At 37.8% G+C, this 17,796-nt stretch overlaps 1 protein-coding gene across 3 annotated transcripts; it reads left to right on the top strand.

Annotated features, from left to right (window-relative positions):
• The first annotated feature begins 1,791 nt into the window (after positions 1–1,791).
• Mat1 (CDK-activating kinase assembly factor) lies at positions 1,792–15,645 on the top strand. 3 transcript variants are annotated; one of them, XM_083131671.1, is made up of 4 exons: positions 1,792–1,893; positions 6,558–6,731; positions 10,091–10,222; positions 14,739–15,645. In XM_083131671.1, exons 3-4 carry the CDS (start codon positions 10,099–10,101, stop codon positions 15,593–15,595), a joined length of 981 nt encoding a protein of 326 aa, XP_082987797.1. In that variant the 5' UTR covers positions 1,792–1,893; positions 6,558–6,731; positions 10,091–10,098; the 3' UTR covers positions 15,596–15,645. The 3 variants fall into 3 exon arrangements, with proteins under 3 accessions (XP_082987797.1, XP_082987796.1, XP_082987795.1); XM_083131670.1 differs by having other exon boundaries at positions 1,794–1,952; positions 6,558–6,727; XM_083131669.1 differs by having other exon boundaries at positions 1,794–1,952.
• The last annotated feature ends 2,151 nt before the right edge of the window (positions 15,646–17,796 follow it).

Here is a 17,796-nt window from a genome sequence, read left to right as displayed (position 1 = left end):
TCACAATAAACCAACAGCAAAAATTACATAAATTGTCTCTCAAGTGCATGCTCCCATTCCTCAAAACAATTGCTCATTTATTTAAAACAAAATCAATTAAGACAAGTCTTATTTCTCTGTCCGGAAATGTACAATGCATTACAGACAAGAATGACATATTGCGAGCGAAGCGAGAAATTTTTTGGATCGATTTTATTTTGCAGGCCGAAATCAATATTGATTTAATATGGTGCAAATCATTTCACGGGACGCCGATGCATTCTCTCTTTTACAACTTTTGTGCCTCCCGATGGTGTAGTGATCTCATCGTCGCCTTGTGATCAAGGGGTGCGGGTTCGATAACTGGTGGAGGCACATGGCACAGTGGTTCAGATCCCACTTTAAACTGTAGGTCCAGTTCCGATTAGCCATTCTGTGCGTAAAGTGGACTTAAAACAACAAATCAATCAATCAATTTTACAACTTATTTTCATTTAGATCGTTCTGCGCCCAGGGCCGACTCCCGCCGCACCCTAGCTACGGTTCTGAACTATAAGACTACAAAAAGCAGGTCTTACGAGTGAAGCGATCAAGGAAATTCTTATTTACCAAGTATTCTTATTTACGTAAAATTTGAAGTTGTGGGCGCTAATTACCCCCTGCAGGTACACTTGGTCATCAGTATGTATGTGGCCCCCTTTTGCCCCTTAGAACTCATTTCCGTCCAAGGTTGGGGGGAGCAATGGCACCCTGTGGTTGCGCCACTGCCTCCTTGCTCCTTAGCCCATCTTATAAAAATACTGCAGCGTTGCCAGTGTCAATTTGGACTGTAGAGACAATCGACCAGTCCGTTTGTTTACTCATACTCCCCGCATAAACATCGCACGTAAGCTTAAACCCCTAAATTTTGGAGGCCTCGCACCGGGTCGCCAGAACTACCGCGAAACGGAACAAGCGCGAAAGTGAAATTTTCGCGGTTAATCCGTTTCGCGGTTGTTCCTTTTCGCTCTTATTCCGTTCGCGCTTAGTCCGTTTCGCTCTTATTCCTTTCGCGCTTAATCTGTTTCGCGGTATTTCCTTTCGCGCACATTCCGGTTTTCAATTTTGGTTTCGCGATTAATCCATTTCGCGGTTGTTCCTTTCGCGCTTCTTGCGGTATTCAATTTTGGTTTCGCGCTTAATCCGTTTGGGTGTTATTTCTTTCGCGTTTATTCCTGTGTTCAATTTTGGTTTCGCGATTAATGCGTTTCGCGGTTGTTCCTTCGCGTTTATTCCGTTCGCGCTTAATCCGTTTAACGGTTAATTTTCACGCTTGTTCCTTCGCGTTTATTCCTTTCGCGCTTAATCCGTTTCGCGGTTAATTTTTCGCGCTTGTTCCTTCGCGTTTATTCCGTTTCACGGTTGTTTCTTTCGCGCTTATTCCGGTGTTCAATTTTGGTTTCGCAATTTATCCGTTTCGCTGTTACTCCTATGTTTCAATTTTGGTTTCGCGATTAATCCGTTTCGTGGTTGTTCCTTTCGCGCTTATTCCTGTTTTGAATTTTCGTTTCGCGGTTATTCCTTTCGCGCTTATTCCTTCGCGTTTATTCCGTTTCGCGGTTAATCTTTTTGAGCTTGTTTCTTCGCGTTTATTCCGTTTCGCTCTTGTTCCTCTCGCGTTGAATCCTGCGTTATGTTTCGCGGTTGTGCTCTACCGCGCTTAATCCCTTACGCGGTTATTCCACCATCCCTTCGCACTGATTCCCCATGTCCATGACTGAAGAAAAGAAAGGACTGTGTTCCAAGTTGGTGTTACTAGGAAAGTAAACAAAACAACTTACGGCGCGTTGTAGTCTGTGCAACAGCAGAGCTGGAGAATTTTGCTCACAGATTATAACAAGTTGCTTGCTTCTTATTCTGTGCTTGCATTGCGGGGTAAATGTTTGAAATATTTGTTAACGTTAAGAAATTTTACACTACGTATAAGTTTCATGGTATGTTGTTTCTTTTTTGACGAACAATATACAAATGTAATTAGTTTTGTATTTAATCTCCGCGAAAATGGAGATATTTAGGTGATTATGTGAACTGCTTTTCACTCCTTGCACTCTCATAGTAACGTCAAATCGTAATAGTTATTTTTGCAGATTTGCCAGAAAACAAGGGCCCAAGTACCGATTGTTTAATCCGAATTCATCATGGTGCATAGACATTTTGTACATGGTTCGATTTTTAATTATTCCTTATAAATAAGGCATGAATTTACAATACCAGAAGTATCTCAAATTGCTTTCAAATTCGGTATACTCACTAATTTTGGCCTCATAATCCCGAATCTGCAGTTAAAAATTGACGGTTACGTCTAGAAATTGCAAAATAACCTTGTCAATTACCGCTATGATTCTCCATCCATACACTAACATGGAAACCATGTTTTCTGATATGAAGACGTCTTCCGTTCTGCACAACGGTCTTGCTACCAACGTTGCTCAAGTGTTGTGCAATAAGTGAGAGCGTTGATTTGCATGTGAGAGAGTGGCATCTTGCGTAAAGGTGAAAAACATCTTTGCCCCACGAACCATTCACGGTAAGGTTAGGTTAGGCAAGCATAGTTAAAATTAAGGGTCATCATAAACATAGTTTTAAAACCCTAATCATTGCAAAAAACAGTTGTTTTCTTTATAAATCAAGGGTGTTTACTCCCTTCATGGACCCAATTTTTGAGACTTATTTTGCAATTTCTAGATGTGACCACCAAATTTTAACTGCAGATTCGTGATTAAGATTCCAAAATTAGTGAGTATGCCGAATTTGAAAGCAATTGAAGATACTTCCGGTATTGTAAATTTGCTCCATAAATAACACACTTTGCGAGCAGCGTTTACTGTCATCTTGGATTCTGACTGCACACACTAAAGTATCCTTAAGTCCTTTCGTTGTTAGGTTAGGTGGGTAGCTTTAGTGCTTGTAGCATTAAAACCATGTTCCTAAATGCTTTAAACACTTGATCACGCAATATCTGATTTCGAGCATGACACGCCCTTCGAGCTTCGCTTGAAAAATCTGCACAGGAGGACCACATTCACCAGAAACCAAAAATGCCTGCTTGCATAAGCCACATTTCAAATCATAATTTATCCGGCAACCTAACTCTTTGTGAAGCTTTTTGTTGTACTAATTAGTTTCTCCAAGCTTCCTAATACTGTAATGACTTTCGAAAAATCATTAAACAAGCTGATCCAATTCAATAAAATATATTTGTGTCTTTTCTTTGTAATAAACCTTTGCACTTTCACAACAATTCTATTTCAAGTATAAAAAGAATCTGTACACCTAGAATTTTCTATTTAAAGTAGTGTTCTTGCAGTAACTACACCCTGGTAATCAACATCACAAGATACAGTAAATGTGAATACAATGGCGCTTTTCAGTCAGTTATTTACACTTCTGAAAATTACACCAATGAGAAACTTGTACAATTTGCAAAAAATGGAGCTTAATCAAGGTGCAAAATGTATTCATACATTCTTTTTTCTTAGATATCTACTTTATTCGACCTTCTTAAACATCCTCCGTTCTCCCAATTGGAAATAATACCACAGCCGTAAATCTAGCGGTGTGTTACACACCGACAAACAGATGCTAGTTCAGAGTTGCCAAGCATCTTGCCACCCCTCCACCCCCACACACACCAAACAATATGGGGAGAGTGTGGCGTTAGTGGATGTTCTTCCCTTGCTCTCTTGAGCAGTGACAATACCCAGAGGATGGCTGGTTGCTGATAGACGAGAAGAGTGGAAAATGATGGGGCAACACTTTTGACTGTCAACCATGGCATGTGCTGTGGTTTTGGCAGGTAGAGGGAAGGGGTAAGGACACTTATTCCTGGCACAAGGATTACACTGGGAGCGAATTTACAATACCAGAAGTATCTTCAATTGCTTTCAAATTTGTCATACTCACTAATTTTGGCCTCGTAATCACGAATCTGCAGTTAAAGTTTGGCGGTCATGTCTAGAAATTGCAAAATAAGTCGCAAAAAGGGGTCTGTGAACGGAGCACCCCTGATTTATGAAGAAAACAACTAATTTTTTTTTGTAATGATTAGCGTTTCAAAACTATGTTTATGATGACCCTTAATTTTAACTATGCTTGCCTAACCTAACCTTACCGTGAATGGTTTCGTGGGGCAAACATGTTTTCCACCTTTACGCAAGATGCCATTTTCTCAATGCAAAGGGTCTCAGTTATTGCACAACACTTGAGCAATGTTGTGTTATGACACAACACAAGGTAGCAAGACTGTTGTGCAGAGAGAAAGGTGTCTTCATATCAGAAAACACGGTTTCCACTTTAGTGTATGGAGAATCATAGCGGTAATTGACAAGGTTATTTTGAAATTTCTAGACGTGACAACCAAATTTTAACTGCAGATTCGTGATTACGAGGCCAACATTAGTGGGTATGCCGAATTTGAAAGCAATTGGAGATACTTCTGGTATTGTAAATTCTTACCTTACACTATTATTTAATTTGACACAATCTGACATTCATATTAATGAAGGAATTTTATAACACTGAATTGTCCATGGTAGCACTCATTTATGGTGAAGTAAGTTCTAGTTCTTCCTCAAATATCTATTTCAAGTTGTTTTTATGTGAGTTGCACCTGATTGTAATGTTTATTTTAATAATATTGCAGTTTATTACATTAAACACATTGAGCGGTTCCTTTGGGAATGACATCAGCAGTGAAAAGTCTTGCATCTTGCATCATATGTTTGAAAAAAAATTGTTTGCACAGTTCCAGTTTTACAGCCATTACCAACATGTTTTTATTTAGAAAATCAAAATATGGTTTGTTTTCATTGACAAATGAAGTATATTACTGACAGAAGTAGTCTTCAACCCTATAGGGTTGAAGTACTATCTTAGTAATTAAATGATGAACAGTAGTAGTTGAATTCAGTTCATGTTTGCTGACACAAAATATGAATCTTATCTTATTTAAAGATATCTTAGTTCCCATCAATAAAAATTACATGTTTCCATAAGTTAAGTTGATAGGGGCTATTTGTGTATTGTCCTACAGATACTCGGTTCTTCTGCTATTTATTGTACTTCCTCAATAAATAATATGGTAGACATTATAGATGCTGTGGAATTTGCTACTGTACGTTGGTCAGCTTTACTCTTCAATGTGTAAGCTCTTTCCCTATCACCAGAACACAGGCTACTGAAAACGTTTTACCCAGGAGTCTTGGTCAGAGGTGCTGTAAATCCAGTACTGACTACTTTTCTTGTAGTTTTGATTGCTTGAAATAAATTTATTCTGGGTTAAAGTTGACCTTCATAAGAGCCTCCATATATAATATGACAATTCACACTGATTTTTTTAGTTTTCTGGACACCCCAGTTAATTATGTTAGCTCACCATTTGATTGTTTACTGCTGAAAACGTTTGTGTGTAACCAGCCTAAAACAATTTGAGAGTTGTATCAAAGCATGTTAGGAGACTGAAGTGTAATTTCTGATATTTACAGAGATAAAGAATATTTAACATGGTAATATACTGGGTATAGGGATACTCTTCGTACCTCATTTGTCAGCCATTTTGAAGAAATCTATTACTCTCACCTACATGCACGAGCCAAATGGTTAGCACTCTTGCTTTTGGTGCGAGCGGTATTGGGTTTGATTCCCGGTGGGAACCCTCAAAATTTCAGTGTTGACCCAGCATTGTGAGGACAATTGTGGAGCTACTTGAAAACAGGAAGTGGTGGACTCTGGTCTCGAAAGCCAGAAAATAGCTGTGATGGCACTTGATGCTCTGACCTTGCATCACCCAATGGAAAAGCTGCTCTGGCATGCCTTAGAGGTCTGTTGAGAATGGAATTTCATGCATGAGCATTTTCTACGGGTGAAAGTATAGCATTGCATTGTAAAAGGTAATGTAAGGTATGGCACACATGCCATGAAGGCATATGGAGGTGATGTGATCAGTATCATGCCTGGCTGCCTTTACCCTGCTTTACTGGAGGCACAGTGGTTCTGATCATTTTAAACTGTAGGCTCAGTCCTGATTAGCCTTGAAAAAGTAGATACCGGTAATTGTATTAATACACATTATATATTATTTTGATACATGGTAGGTTACATCTACATGCATATGAAAGTAATTATAAAAAGGTAAAAAGAAATATTGATGTATTTCAATTTCTTAGAGATGAAAGTGTTAGAGTATAATATGCAAGAAAGTATTTGAAATGTCAAAAATGTTGTATGCACTGATACAGTCATGGGCACTTCAGGGTTTTAACTATCCTCTTAACCTTCAATGGGGTTGTTACAACAACCTAGAAGTGTCTTATCACTGTCCCATGGAGACCCGATAACTTCAGTGTGTACATTTGGTACTTTGAGTGACGTTACATTTACTTGTAATTTTTTGTAGCCTCTAAGTTTTGTTGTATTGGATTTGTAATTTTTATGTTATCTTTCATTTTTCAGACACCCCTTGTATGTTTTGCAAATTTTTATAAAATTTGTAAGATACTGAATAAATTGCAAAGATCTAAAACAAGCAATTTTCTTTTCAGGATGTCAGTTACAACTTCAACACGTGAGAGATAACAGGATCCATTTAGAACATTCTTACTGCAAGTGGCTGTATTATAAATCTTGTTGGCATATCAACTGCATTCTTCTGACTGAATATTTGACACTAAACCAATTTTGAATTTATACATAGATAACAGTCAACTATTTTGTAAGTATGTACATTTCTTTACATATTTGACATGACTTTCATTTCCTCCACAAACTAACTTCTCAGATTTAATGAAAACAACTTCCATATATATATACATATTTTTTTTACAATGTATAAACACCGATTTTGTTTTCTTTATCCACACACGATTTACATTTTTACTTCAGGGGAAAATTAGTATTGCTTAGAAGCAATATGTAGCAGCTGTGCAAAATCCAAAGCTATTTCTTAAATATTTTTTTCAGTCTTACCTGCTATAACTTCTCACACTCATTTATTAAAATTATTTTGAAGTCTATTTTTGTATCTCTCCCTCTACAATTTTTATCCCCAGTAACAAGAACTGTGGCCTTGTTTTAATTGATTCTTTAAACATACCGAAAATTTAGTTTTCATAAGATAATCTGTATGTACTGCTCTGTCAAATAAATATCAGGAATTGTTCAATAAAGCTCCAAATATTGGTTTAATCATCCAAATTTATTTTTTCTTGTATGTACACATTGCTTGCATTGTAGAATTATTTTCCTGTAGTTTACGGTTATTACAAGCATAAGAAAACAGATTTTCGTTGTGATGTTTCAGGAAAACACATGCTTCCTTCATCAGACATTTATTTTCATTTTGACTAAAGATACAGTTATAACAATGGTTAGCATTTTTTTAAACAAAAAGAATCCATTATATAACGGATTTTGTCAATGTTACATTGTTGTAATATAGCAACTTAACTGTGAAAAGAAGCAGTCTGTTTTATTTTTATTTCAGATAAAAAAAATTGATCACATTATTTTTTATTTAAAATTATGAATCCCAAATATCATCAGGTAATTCAAAGTCGTCATTGTTTTCACAAAGTCTCTTGATGTTTTCTGTTACATTAAATTTTAAAGATGGTGGCTTACTCCATTTGTAAAAAGAAAACTCCGTACTGGATCTATGTTAGCATTTTCATTATTTAATTAATTCCAATGTTCTTCAGCAATGAACTAAGCTTCCCAGACATTCAACTCGATGGTTCCCATCAATCTTTTTAAAACTCTTCTCTTTTTAATCAAATGCTTAATGTGATGAACATTTTTTTTCATAGTTAAGTTGCTATATTACAACAATGTAATATTGACAAAATCCATTATATGAGGGATTCTTTTTGTTTTAAAAAAAATTGCTAACCATTGTTATAACTGTATCAAAATGAAAATAAATGTCTGATGAAGGTAGCGTGTGTTCTCCTGAAACGTCACAATGAAAAACTGTTTTCTTATGCTTGTACTCATAATAACCTTAAACTACAGGAAAATAACAAATTTATTTTGTCACCTTGAAAATATACTTATGCCAATGAAAATGAAAAATCCAGTCATTGAAACACTTCTTATAGGCACTTTCCAGTATGGCCTTCAGCTCCTGAAAATTTTGTTTTATGGCTTCAATGGACTCAAAACATCTTCCACTAAGTTGTAATTTGAGTTTTGGAAACAAAAAAAAGTCACACAGAGCCATATGTGGCAAATACAGTGCTTGATCGATGACATTCATTGAGGTTTTGGTCAAAAATTCGCATACAATGATCAATGTGTAGGACGGCGCATTATTGTGGTGCAAAATCCAAGAATTGTTCTTCCACAAATCCGGCAAACATTCTCTCTCAAATGCCTCATAACGCCTAGATAATATTGTTTGTTGACTTGTTTGCCCCTCCGGAAGGAATTCCGAGTGGATAACACCACGATAGTCAAAGGGTTAATTGAAAGGGCTAATTTTATTTATTTTACTTCACTTCTTGTGCCACTTTTGGCTAATTTGCGAAGGTGGGAATGAGTGATGATATGATGAAATTGATGAATGGACACTCACAAACATCCATGCCCAGGCCAGGATTCGAACCTGGGACCCCTGGCATCGTACCGCAATGTGCTAACTACTCTGCCACTGGGGCCGGCACAATAGTCAAAGAAAACAATCAACACGACTGATTTTTGAGCGACTTTTGACGTGGTTTTTTCGGTTTCGGCTTGTTACCGAAGTCCATTCCGAAGGTTGTTGCCTGGTTTGCATGTCCACTCATAAACCCACGTCTTATCATCCGTTATGATGCATTTCATGAATGTAGGGTCCAAATTGGCTCGTTCAAGCTTGTCTTCAGCAACCTGTTTATGGTTCTTATTTTGAATAAAATTGAGCTCCTTCGGATCAAGCCTTGCTGCAACGTGTCACATGCCTAAAACATGAACTGAAATGGTGAGAACGGATTTAACGGATTTGTGAGGCATGTCCAGATCCCAAGCCATCTCCCTTAAGCTTGAATGACGATTTTCCATCACGATTTCCTTCACTTTGTCAATGTTTTCATTAGTTGAAGATGTTGAAGGTCGACCGGAAAGAGGCAAGTCTTCAACCACTTCTCGTCGTTCTTTGAATGCTTTGTACCACTTGTATGCTCATGCTTTCGATAAAGCTGACTCACCGTAGGCCTCCTTCAACATTTTCAATGATTCAGCACAAGAAATTTTGTTGGTATCAGAAGATTTGAGGCAAACTCTTTGTTCGATATTTTTAGCCATATTAAAAATCGCAGAGCACACTTGAGGTCGACTAACTTAACCAACATCTGTAAACAAACTGGTCGACAGATTGCTCCAAAACTCTACGTGACAATTAGGTACATTGGTACCAACTTACAGCAAAATAAAATTTTTCATGCCTTTTACACGGGCTTTTTAAATGAACAATTCCTGGTATTTCTTTGACACAAGGTATGACCAATGTTAAACTAGTCTAAAAATTTCTCCTTCCTGTATTCACAACCTAGATGGTAGCTTGGCATTGTATAACAACTGCTCATTTTCATAATCTTGTACCTTTAATTGTTCAGGATGCTTATAATATGTTGCATTTGAACATTTTTGATAAATGCTTGAGTGTGGCTGGTGGATTTTAATGTTTTTAATACCATTACAAGCCAGGTGAAAAAATGATAACAATAAAATTTCTTCATTCTTATGTGGCTTTTCTGTATCACTTTTCCTTGTTAAATAACTAACTTACCTCTTTTAGAAGGGAGGATTGATTTGATTTGATGTTTTAAGTCCACTTTATGCACAGTAAGGCTAATCGGGACTGGACCTACAGTTTAAAGTGGGATCTGAACCACTATGTGCCTCCACCGGGTATCGAACCCGGGACCCCTTGATTACAAGGAGACGACACTACCACTGCACCATCGGGGAGGCATTTTAGAAGGGAGGAAAACATTTTGATGTGTGCATATTTATTATTTTTAAAATGTGGTAGGTAATATTATGTATGAGATCATTAGATGTTTTGTGTGGATGAGACTATTTTGTTTTATATTTACAGATTTCAAAATGGATGATCAAGTGTGCCCTCGTTGCAAAACTACAAAGTATCGAAATCCCTCCCTGAAGCTTATGGTGAACAATTGTGGACATCCACTATGCGAAAGCTGCGTAGATCTGCTCTTCTTGAAAGGTAACTTATACTCTTGTAGATTAGGGAAGGACAATTGATTTTATGGTCCTAATCGGTAAAACTGAAAACAATCAGTAACTACACTGGTGCACAAAATTAAAGCAACACACAGTAAAATAGTAGAAACATGCAAGATACATATAGACAGACATGTATCTCAGTCATTGTTAGATTATTGTCTGTATGCAACAACATGGGCAAATTACAGCATATTCCTGACAGACTATTCACAAGAACAGAAACTATAACCATAGTTATATAACTATAATCACACATAAATTAACAGTTTCCCCTTAGTAGAGTGTGTGATCGTCTCTGACAGCAATGCAGGGCAGACACCACTGAGACATGGCTGCAAATAGAGGTCCCACACAGTTCTGGTGGAAGTTCCTTCTCTTCCTCTTAGAGTGCGGTGTGCAGCTCCTGGTGAGTTTGTTGGTAGGTGCTGGTGTGCAACATGTATCCTTGGAGCATCACAAACATGCTCGGGGTGTAAGGGGAAACCTTCCACATAGTACACCCAATTGTCAACCTCACTTTCATGTACACCCTGGACTGCATTTTGCAGACGAACGAGGTTCTGCCGACTGGCCAGTATAATTTTGTGTGTGTTGTCCTGTTTTTTGTCCTTGTGTGTGCTGAGTGCCCCTTTACAGCCTTGGCTCTTAACAAAAGTCAGAATATTTTAATATTTTAGTAACACGACACTACAATTATGCTATTTTAGTTATGGTAAGGGGCTGGACCCTGCATAATGTGACGGGTTCAAAGTAGCCTAAGTGCTGATGCACCCAAAATTTTAAATTCAAATTCAAACAAACACTCGATGGGATTGTAATCCAGAGAACTGCAGTCCTGGTCATGCATTTAGTACCCTCACATCCAGAAAGTTATCAACTAGCTGTGCTCTACGAGGCTGGGCATTGGCATCTATGAGGAGAAATTTGAGTGCACAGCACCTGGAAACAAACGAACATAAGGTGTCAAACATCGCATCTCTGTATCTGACTTCAGTTAAACCTAGTAATTGTCCTGAACAATTTCGTGATGTGGTGTTTTCCTTGTTAGCATTATGAAGGCTGAATTGCTACTTGTCTGTGAACAAAACATTGGCCCCACTGTTTATCAGCCCAGTTGACATGCTGTTGGTGCCATTGATAGCTCCTTTTATGAGCATGTTAGTGGGGCACAGGCAGGTCTCCTCCCATGCAGTCATCTTAGCCTGAGCCTCTATGTGTGCTGTCGTTCTGGACAGGGGTGCCCATCCCCCCCAAGGCCTATGATGCACTCCCCCCAAAAAGAAGAATCCTCCCCCCCATTATGCCGAATTAAGTACTCATTTTTTTTTGGTCAGCCAAAATTTGCGGAACAATATAATACAGATATATTTAAGCAATGTATATTGTATATTACTTTGAGTTTTGACATTGATTGAAGTAACATTTTACATTTTACTTTGCAAAGTTGTTGCAGCAAACTTATTGATAATTTCCTAATTTTGCACCACTTTTAAAATTGTTAGTGTCCTGAACCTTTTTCTTTAAAAGTTTGTCTGCTTGATGAACTTTGAATTAATGCGAACAGCACGTCCTCTCCCTTTCCAAACCGATTCTAAAGGCATAAAGAGGTGGCGTTTCATTTCAATCCCATCCCCGCGATCACCACAGGCAGGTAGAACAACTGTACATAATAACCATAACTAAAAATCAATAACAAGTCAATCAAACAACCCCCCCCCCCCATTTTTGTGTGAAGATATATGGAATTGGTTGCTTAACTATAACATTTTGTCCCCTGCAAGAATTCCCATGATGCAGGCCCTGTGGGCACCCCTCGTTCTGGATACTAATGTTCCTGTAGATGATGCTGCATCCAATGCCAACTGCTGGGCTGGCCTATCACACTATTGCTTTGCTCAGAGGACCAAATACCAGTCTCCATGACAATGTCATTCTGGGTCAGTGGTTCTCAACATTCATGAGCCTGCTGCCCGGTAAATTTGTTTTTTTAAAAGTTGATGACCTGATCCAAGAATTTTTCTTGTGTATAGATTTCTAATTTTTTAACTGTATATCTTACTTAATCTGTACCCTTTAAATTTAATTTTAATAAATAAATTATGACATAATCATAAAAAAAAAAGTAATGTGTTCCCTGTGCTTTGCACCATGCCATGAAGCACCAGAGCCACTTGAACAGGTGGAAAAATCCCAGTTCTCCTCTGCCGGGGATCGAACCCGGGTCTCTCGCATGGTTTAAATTAGTTGACATCGACTGACTCTGATAGATTTCTTGTGGCAAATATCATTAAATTAATTTGATATGTGTTGATTTTCATTGGCATGTTTCATTTTGTACACAGAAAAATTCCAATTAATCAAAATATTTTTACTTCAATAAATTTCTTAATGAAAATTGTTGTGCAAACTAAATTGACTGTGGTGCCTGTCGAACTGGAGGCAGGAAGCAATGCCCCCCTCCTCCTCCTTCAGGTTAGATTGTTTAATCCTTCACCACTCCTGTCGAGAAAGGATATCCTCTTATTGCTGGTGAACCCCAAACGAAAGATCATCTTTCCAGGCAAGTCACTTCACCCTTCCATCTTGACCTGAAGAAAGGCTCAACTATTAAAATTCAAACTTGGATGCGGCACAGGGAGCAGTCCACTCTGTCAGGGTTGGCATTTGCCTGGGTTTTCAGGTTTTTTTATAGATAAAACCCCGGCAAAACTGGATTTTATTGAGTTTTTTCAGATTATGTTTAAAAATATGTTTTAAAAATGTAATACATTTTCCCCCTGGTAGTAATGTATCGTAACATTCAATTTGTATTGCTTTATACTCTGGCCCATTTATCTCTAGAGCAGGTGAATGCCAAAAAGTCTGAGCAAATAGTAACGCGAGATGGCTCCTCCAATGAACACGTGAGAGAGACCTGGATTGCGAGGAGGGGGGGGGGGGGGTAAACAACTGCACTTACCAGCCTTTGCAGCAGCGTGTACTGCTTCGCTCTGCCCACTCAGTTTCCTCTCCTTCTTTGATGCTATGCACGGCCTTGCTCCAGAGATAAAAATTGTTACGGTCATAAACCATATATATATATATACTTGGATGCATCATGGTTTATGAACATAACACAATTTTGTGTAGTTTTTATGATGAACACATTAACAAGCAACACAACAAATCAATTTGAATAGTGCCAGAAAAAAAGATGCAAGAACTGTAACTTTTTTACAGTGATACTTAATTTTATCAATCAGGTTTGTTACTTTCTTCCCTCTGCAACGATACTCAAATTTAAGCGGTGGCCCCCATGGTGGAGTGGTTAGCACATTGTGCTACGATGCCAATGGTCCCATGTTTGAATCCTGGCTTGGGCATCATGGATGTTTGTGTGTCCATTCATCAATTTCATCATATCATCTTTGCAAATTAGCCAAAAGAGGCACAAGATGCTAAGTGAAATAAAGCAAATCAATCAATCAAATTTAAGCATGTTAAAGTATATGTTTTTCAAGATGCAGCACATTTTGAGTAAATACTATTAGTGAATACTCTATTCTGAACTTCAATTTATGAAGGAAATTATTTTGTGAATGCAGTGTTGTGCCTATGTTGGAATGAATTACGTTACAACTATAAACACATTTTTATCTCATTTATTTTATATGCCATGGACCATTAAATAATCCAAATATACTACACAACACAATGTTTTCATTATCCTTTAATACAGTTTGTTCACAGTTTATCACAGTTGTGTTTTCCCATTATTTTTCTGGATGTTTTAACCTTTAGCCACCCGAGCCTCTTTAGCATGTAACCCCCTTGCTGTCCGAGCCAATTTTCAGCAAAATGCAGAGTTTTATAAAAATGACTGTAGATCGGACACTAATTGCCGTAGACAGACAAATGATACATTGTTTTACTCGGAATGAACCATAGATTTGGGCTATATAAAATTTATGCCCATTTGGCCTATATATGGAGGGAGGGGGGAGGAAACTGAAAATTCCAAATTTTTTTAAGAAAAGAATGGCTGTTTCGCCCCCCACCCCGACAGAAGTACAAGGCATTGTAACAATATACATGGAAATAATCGCTGGAGTGTTAGGAACAAGAAAATAATTGCACTATTATCATATGATCAATTGAACACATCTTGTACCGAAGTAATACAAGAAGAAGCTTCAATTGTTATTATGAAGCACATGAAGACTATTGTGCTCCAATTACACAATGTAATCATAATCATGAAGTAAAATTAAATTCCAGCAAAAGAAGTATGACAACATTGAATTAAAGTTAATGAATTTTCCAAAATAAGAGAGAGGAGAGATATTTGTCTATACATAAAATTTCAGCCTTAAAATTTGGAATATTTGTGGTGTTAAAATTGGGTTGACTTCTTGCATGTAGAGTAACCACTCTGGCTCTGTTACACATAATAAGAAACATTACTCTATGTTATGCATTTTTGGAATATGTTCATAATGCCTGTTCTATCTTTGTAGGGTCTGGTGCTTGTCCAGAATGCAGCATGCCTCTTCGCAGGGGAAATTTTCGAGAGAAAATGTTCGAGGATTCCACTGTGGAAAGAGAAGTCGATATTAGAAGAAGAATCCTGAAGGACTTCAACAAAAAGCAAGATGATTTCAGTACATTACGAGAATATAATGATTATTTGGAAGAAGTAGAGACAATAATATTTAATCTGACCTACAGTGTAGATATCCTGAACACAAATAAGAAAATAGATCAGTACAAAAAAGACAATAGGGAGCTGATCCTAAGAAATAAGTCTAAGCTTAGTAGAGAAGAACTTGAATTAGAGGAAATCTTAGAACAAGAGAGATCACACGAAGAGTGTCGGAAGAAGCTCTTTTTCAAGGAGGAAACTGAAAAGAAGAAGAAGAAAATAAAAAACAAGGAAGAACTCCTAGATCAGTTGATGGCAGAAGAAGGGGATGCTAAGAATATCGTTCAGGCGTATGCGAGCACCATTCAAAAGGAAAGTGAAGAAATGAAGGCTGAAAGTGTAGCACAGACTCCAAAGCAGTTCTCTACTGGTATTAGGTTTGGTCAGAGTCAACAGTCTTATGTGTTCTTGCCAAAGGTTGATGAAGGGCCTCTGTACACCTACAAGTCTCCAGAGCTTATTATTAATGGTCCGTTCCCTCCGGGCTGGACAGAGGTGAAAAACAAGGGATTTATGAACAATGTGAGAGAAACTACTTTAGCTGAAGAAGCTGGTGGCTACAGGTCTAATATAGCGTGCATGCGAGCATTACAGGAAGCTTTTGCTGGACTTTACCATATTCCTGAAAATAGAGGTCATATTAGTGATGAGGATGAAGATGAAATGAGGTGATAAATGAAGACATTTAAGAAATAAAATTAAATTATTGTACACTAAAAATTGTTGCCATTTTTATTTTTATTGTAATTATATTTACCCATCAAGGTAGTAATGTAAATTTTATAATACCAGTCTCTCACTGTCCACATGTATGTTCTCATTTCGTGATCAACCTTCAGCTTGAAACTTCCATAATTTTTTTTCCATCCTCTGTTCAGGAAGGCAGCAAGACAGAGCCTTAAGACAGTCTCAAAAGTGGTAACTTTCCAAATAATATTTTCTCCAACACAGAATAATAGAATGGCATTGGCACTGTTAAAAAATACACCATATGTAGCCATAGAGGTGAATATGAGTACTAGAGTGCTAAAATGAGCATTTTTTTCGCTCGAGTGACAAATAGTTCGCACGGACGACACCAGATAGCATACAGAATTGACAATTTCTTCGCTTAAGCGAATAACGTTCGAACTGACAAAACGAGCAGTATACGCCCAAAGCCCAGTAGTACAGGTATAACTATAATTTTTCTGTGGTAGTTGGCCCTCAAATACGGATCGTAAAGTGAAACACACAGTGAAATTGAAACTTAAGCAAACATAGTCATCATTTCCACGTTAGAATGTATTTTAGTCTATCTTACCAATACATAGCGATATATGAAAAAGAAATAGATGTTTATGTTTCCAAATCCACTATTTTGCAGTTTGAATTTAAATCATAGAAAATAGAGAAATTGTCAATTTCATCGAAGATAATATTGGTACTTATTTCCATTTGCAAACATCGATTTAGTTTAGTTTGTAATTGTCAGGGAAAAATGTAAATTTTGTCCTGGAAAAGGCAGGGAATTTCATTTTTGCTTGTTTGTAGCCACCCTGCATGCCTTGTCCAATGTAACAACGAACTTCCACTTTTCACCTGACAGGTGCTGCTCCTAAAGCTTTCGACAGTTGGTGCAACGTTCTTGGATGTGTTTTTGCGAGCTTATGAACATGTTTCTTGTGTCACTTTTCCAAACCCAAATCGCGGTGAATGATGGTGTGCACCGTCTTCAATGATGTTTGTAGCCGGTTCGCGATACTTCTCTGTGTGGCTGGATTCTCCCTGGTAACCAGCACCCTGACTTCCTGAATTGTAGCTGGTGTGCAGCTAGTGGTAGGCCGGGGGTTGGCCTGTTTCTGCCCCTCAGGAATCTTCCCATGCCTTGCCTTACCTGCCCCTTTCAACACCTGTAATATGCAATTTTTGGACACAGTGAACCCATGCTCCTTGCACAGTTTTATAATGGCACTATAACTGTAGTTTGTGTCGGAAAGTGCACTGATTTTCGGCGGCATTCTTCCCGATACACACTAACCACACTCACAGTCAACAGTCCAAGATGCCCACACGACTGGCAGCTTCGTTTTCTTCCCACTTGGTGGTGTTGCACAAGATGTGCAATTTCAACACCATAGATCAGAAACAACCTCTGTACAAAGAAAATCCAAAACAAATTTCCACTTCACTCAAGGATTATGCGAATTCATTTAAAATTGTACCAGTATCTACAGCTGAATGCGAACGCAGATTCATTGTCATGATTCTAACTTACTGATCAGAGTTAGATTAAATATTTGGTTGGATCATAGAATACATTGGGATAAATCGATTTTGATGATACTCCATTGGCACTTCATTTTCATGAGATATGGGTTCCAATTACCATTTTATACCTTTGTTCTAAAAGTTAATCAAATACAAAAGTAGTTATCGGGGGTAATTTTAAGTTTTTTCCCAACTTCATTACTACCTCATTTGATTTTTTATCTTCTAAAAATTTCGGGGGGGGGGGCTGTAGCCCCTTCAGCCTCCCCTCTAGGTTTGCCAGTGGTGATAAGAAATGTTCATCGCAATGCAACGGTTCAGTGTTGCCAACTCAGAACGAAATACCCTTTCCTTAGCAGTCTGTTTCCATTAATCTGGCAAAATCGGCATAAACAATACTTTAGCTATATATGTATGAAATGTGTGGGGTGGGGGGGGGGCAGAAATTGCCTTGTATATAACAATAGCACCCCTGATTTGTAGTTGAATGGGCCTGAGGATGTGTTTGAAGATTGTTTCTTATTCTGTTTGGAACTGAGGACAGGAAAGCTCTTGCACGATCCTGAAGAAGAAGCTAGATACAGTGATTTATACACACACACACACACACACACACACCAAAA

The sequence above is a fragment of the Lepisma saccharinum genome, chromosome 11, assembly GCF_977018435.1.
Source record: "Lepisma saccharinum chromosome 11, izLepSacc3.1, whole genome shotgun sequence".
Classification (NCBI taxonomy): domain Eukaryota; kingdom Metazoa; phylum Arthropoda; class Insecta; order Zygentoma; family Lepismatidae; genus Lepisma; species Lepisma saccharinum.
Note: the sequence above shows the minus strand (reverse complement) of the source record. Positions and strands in the feature narration are given on the sequence as shown.

Excerpts from the sequence above, each read along its gene's own strand:
- Mat1 (XM_083131671.1), top strand. The coding sequence starts at position 10,099 with ATGGATGATCAAGTGTGCCCTCGTTGCAAAACTACAAAGTATCGAAAT. Across the intron at positions 10,223-14,738 it reads AGATCTGCTCTTCTTGAAAG|GGTCTGGTGCTTGTCCAGAA; the intron begins GTAACTTATACT and ends CTATCTTTGTAG.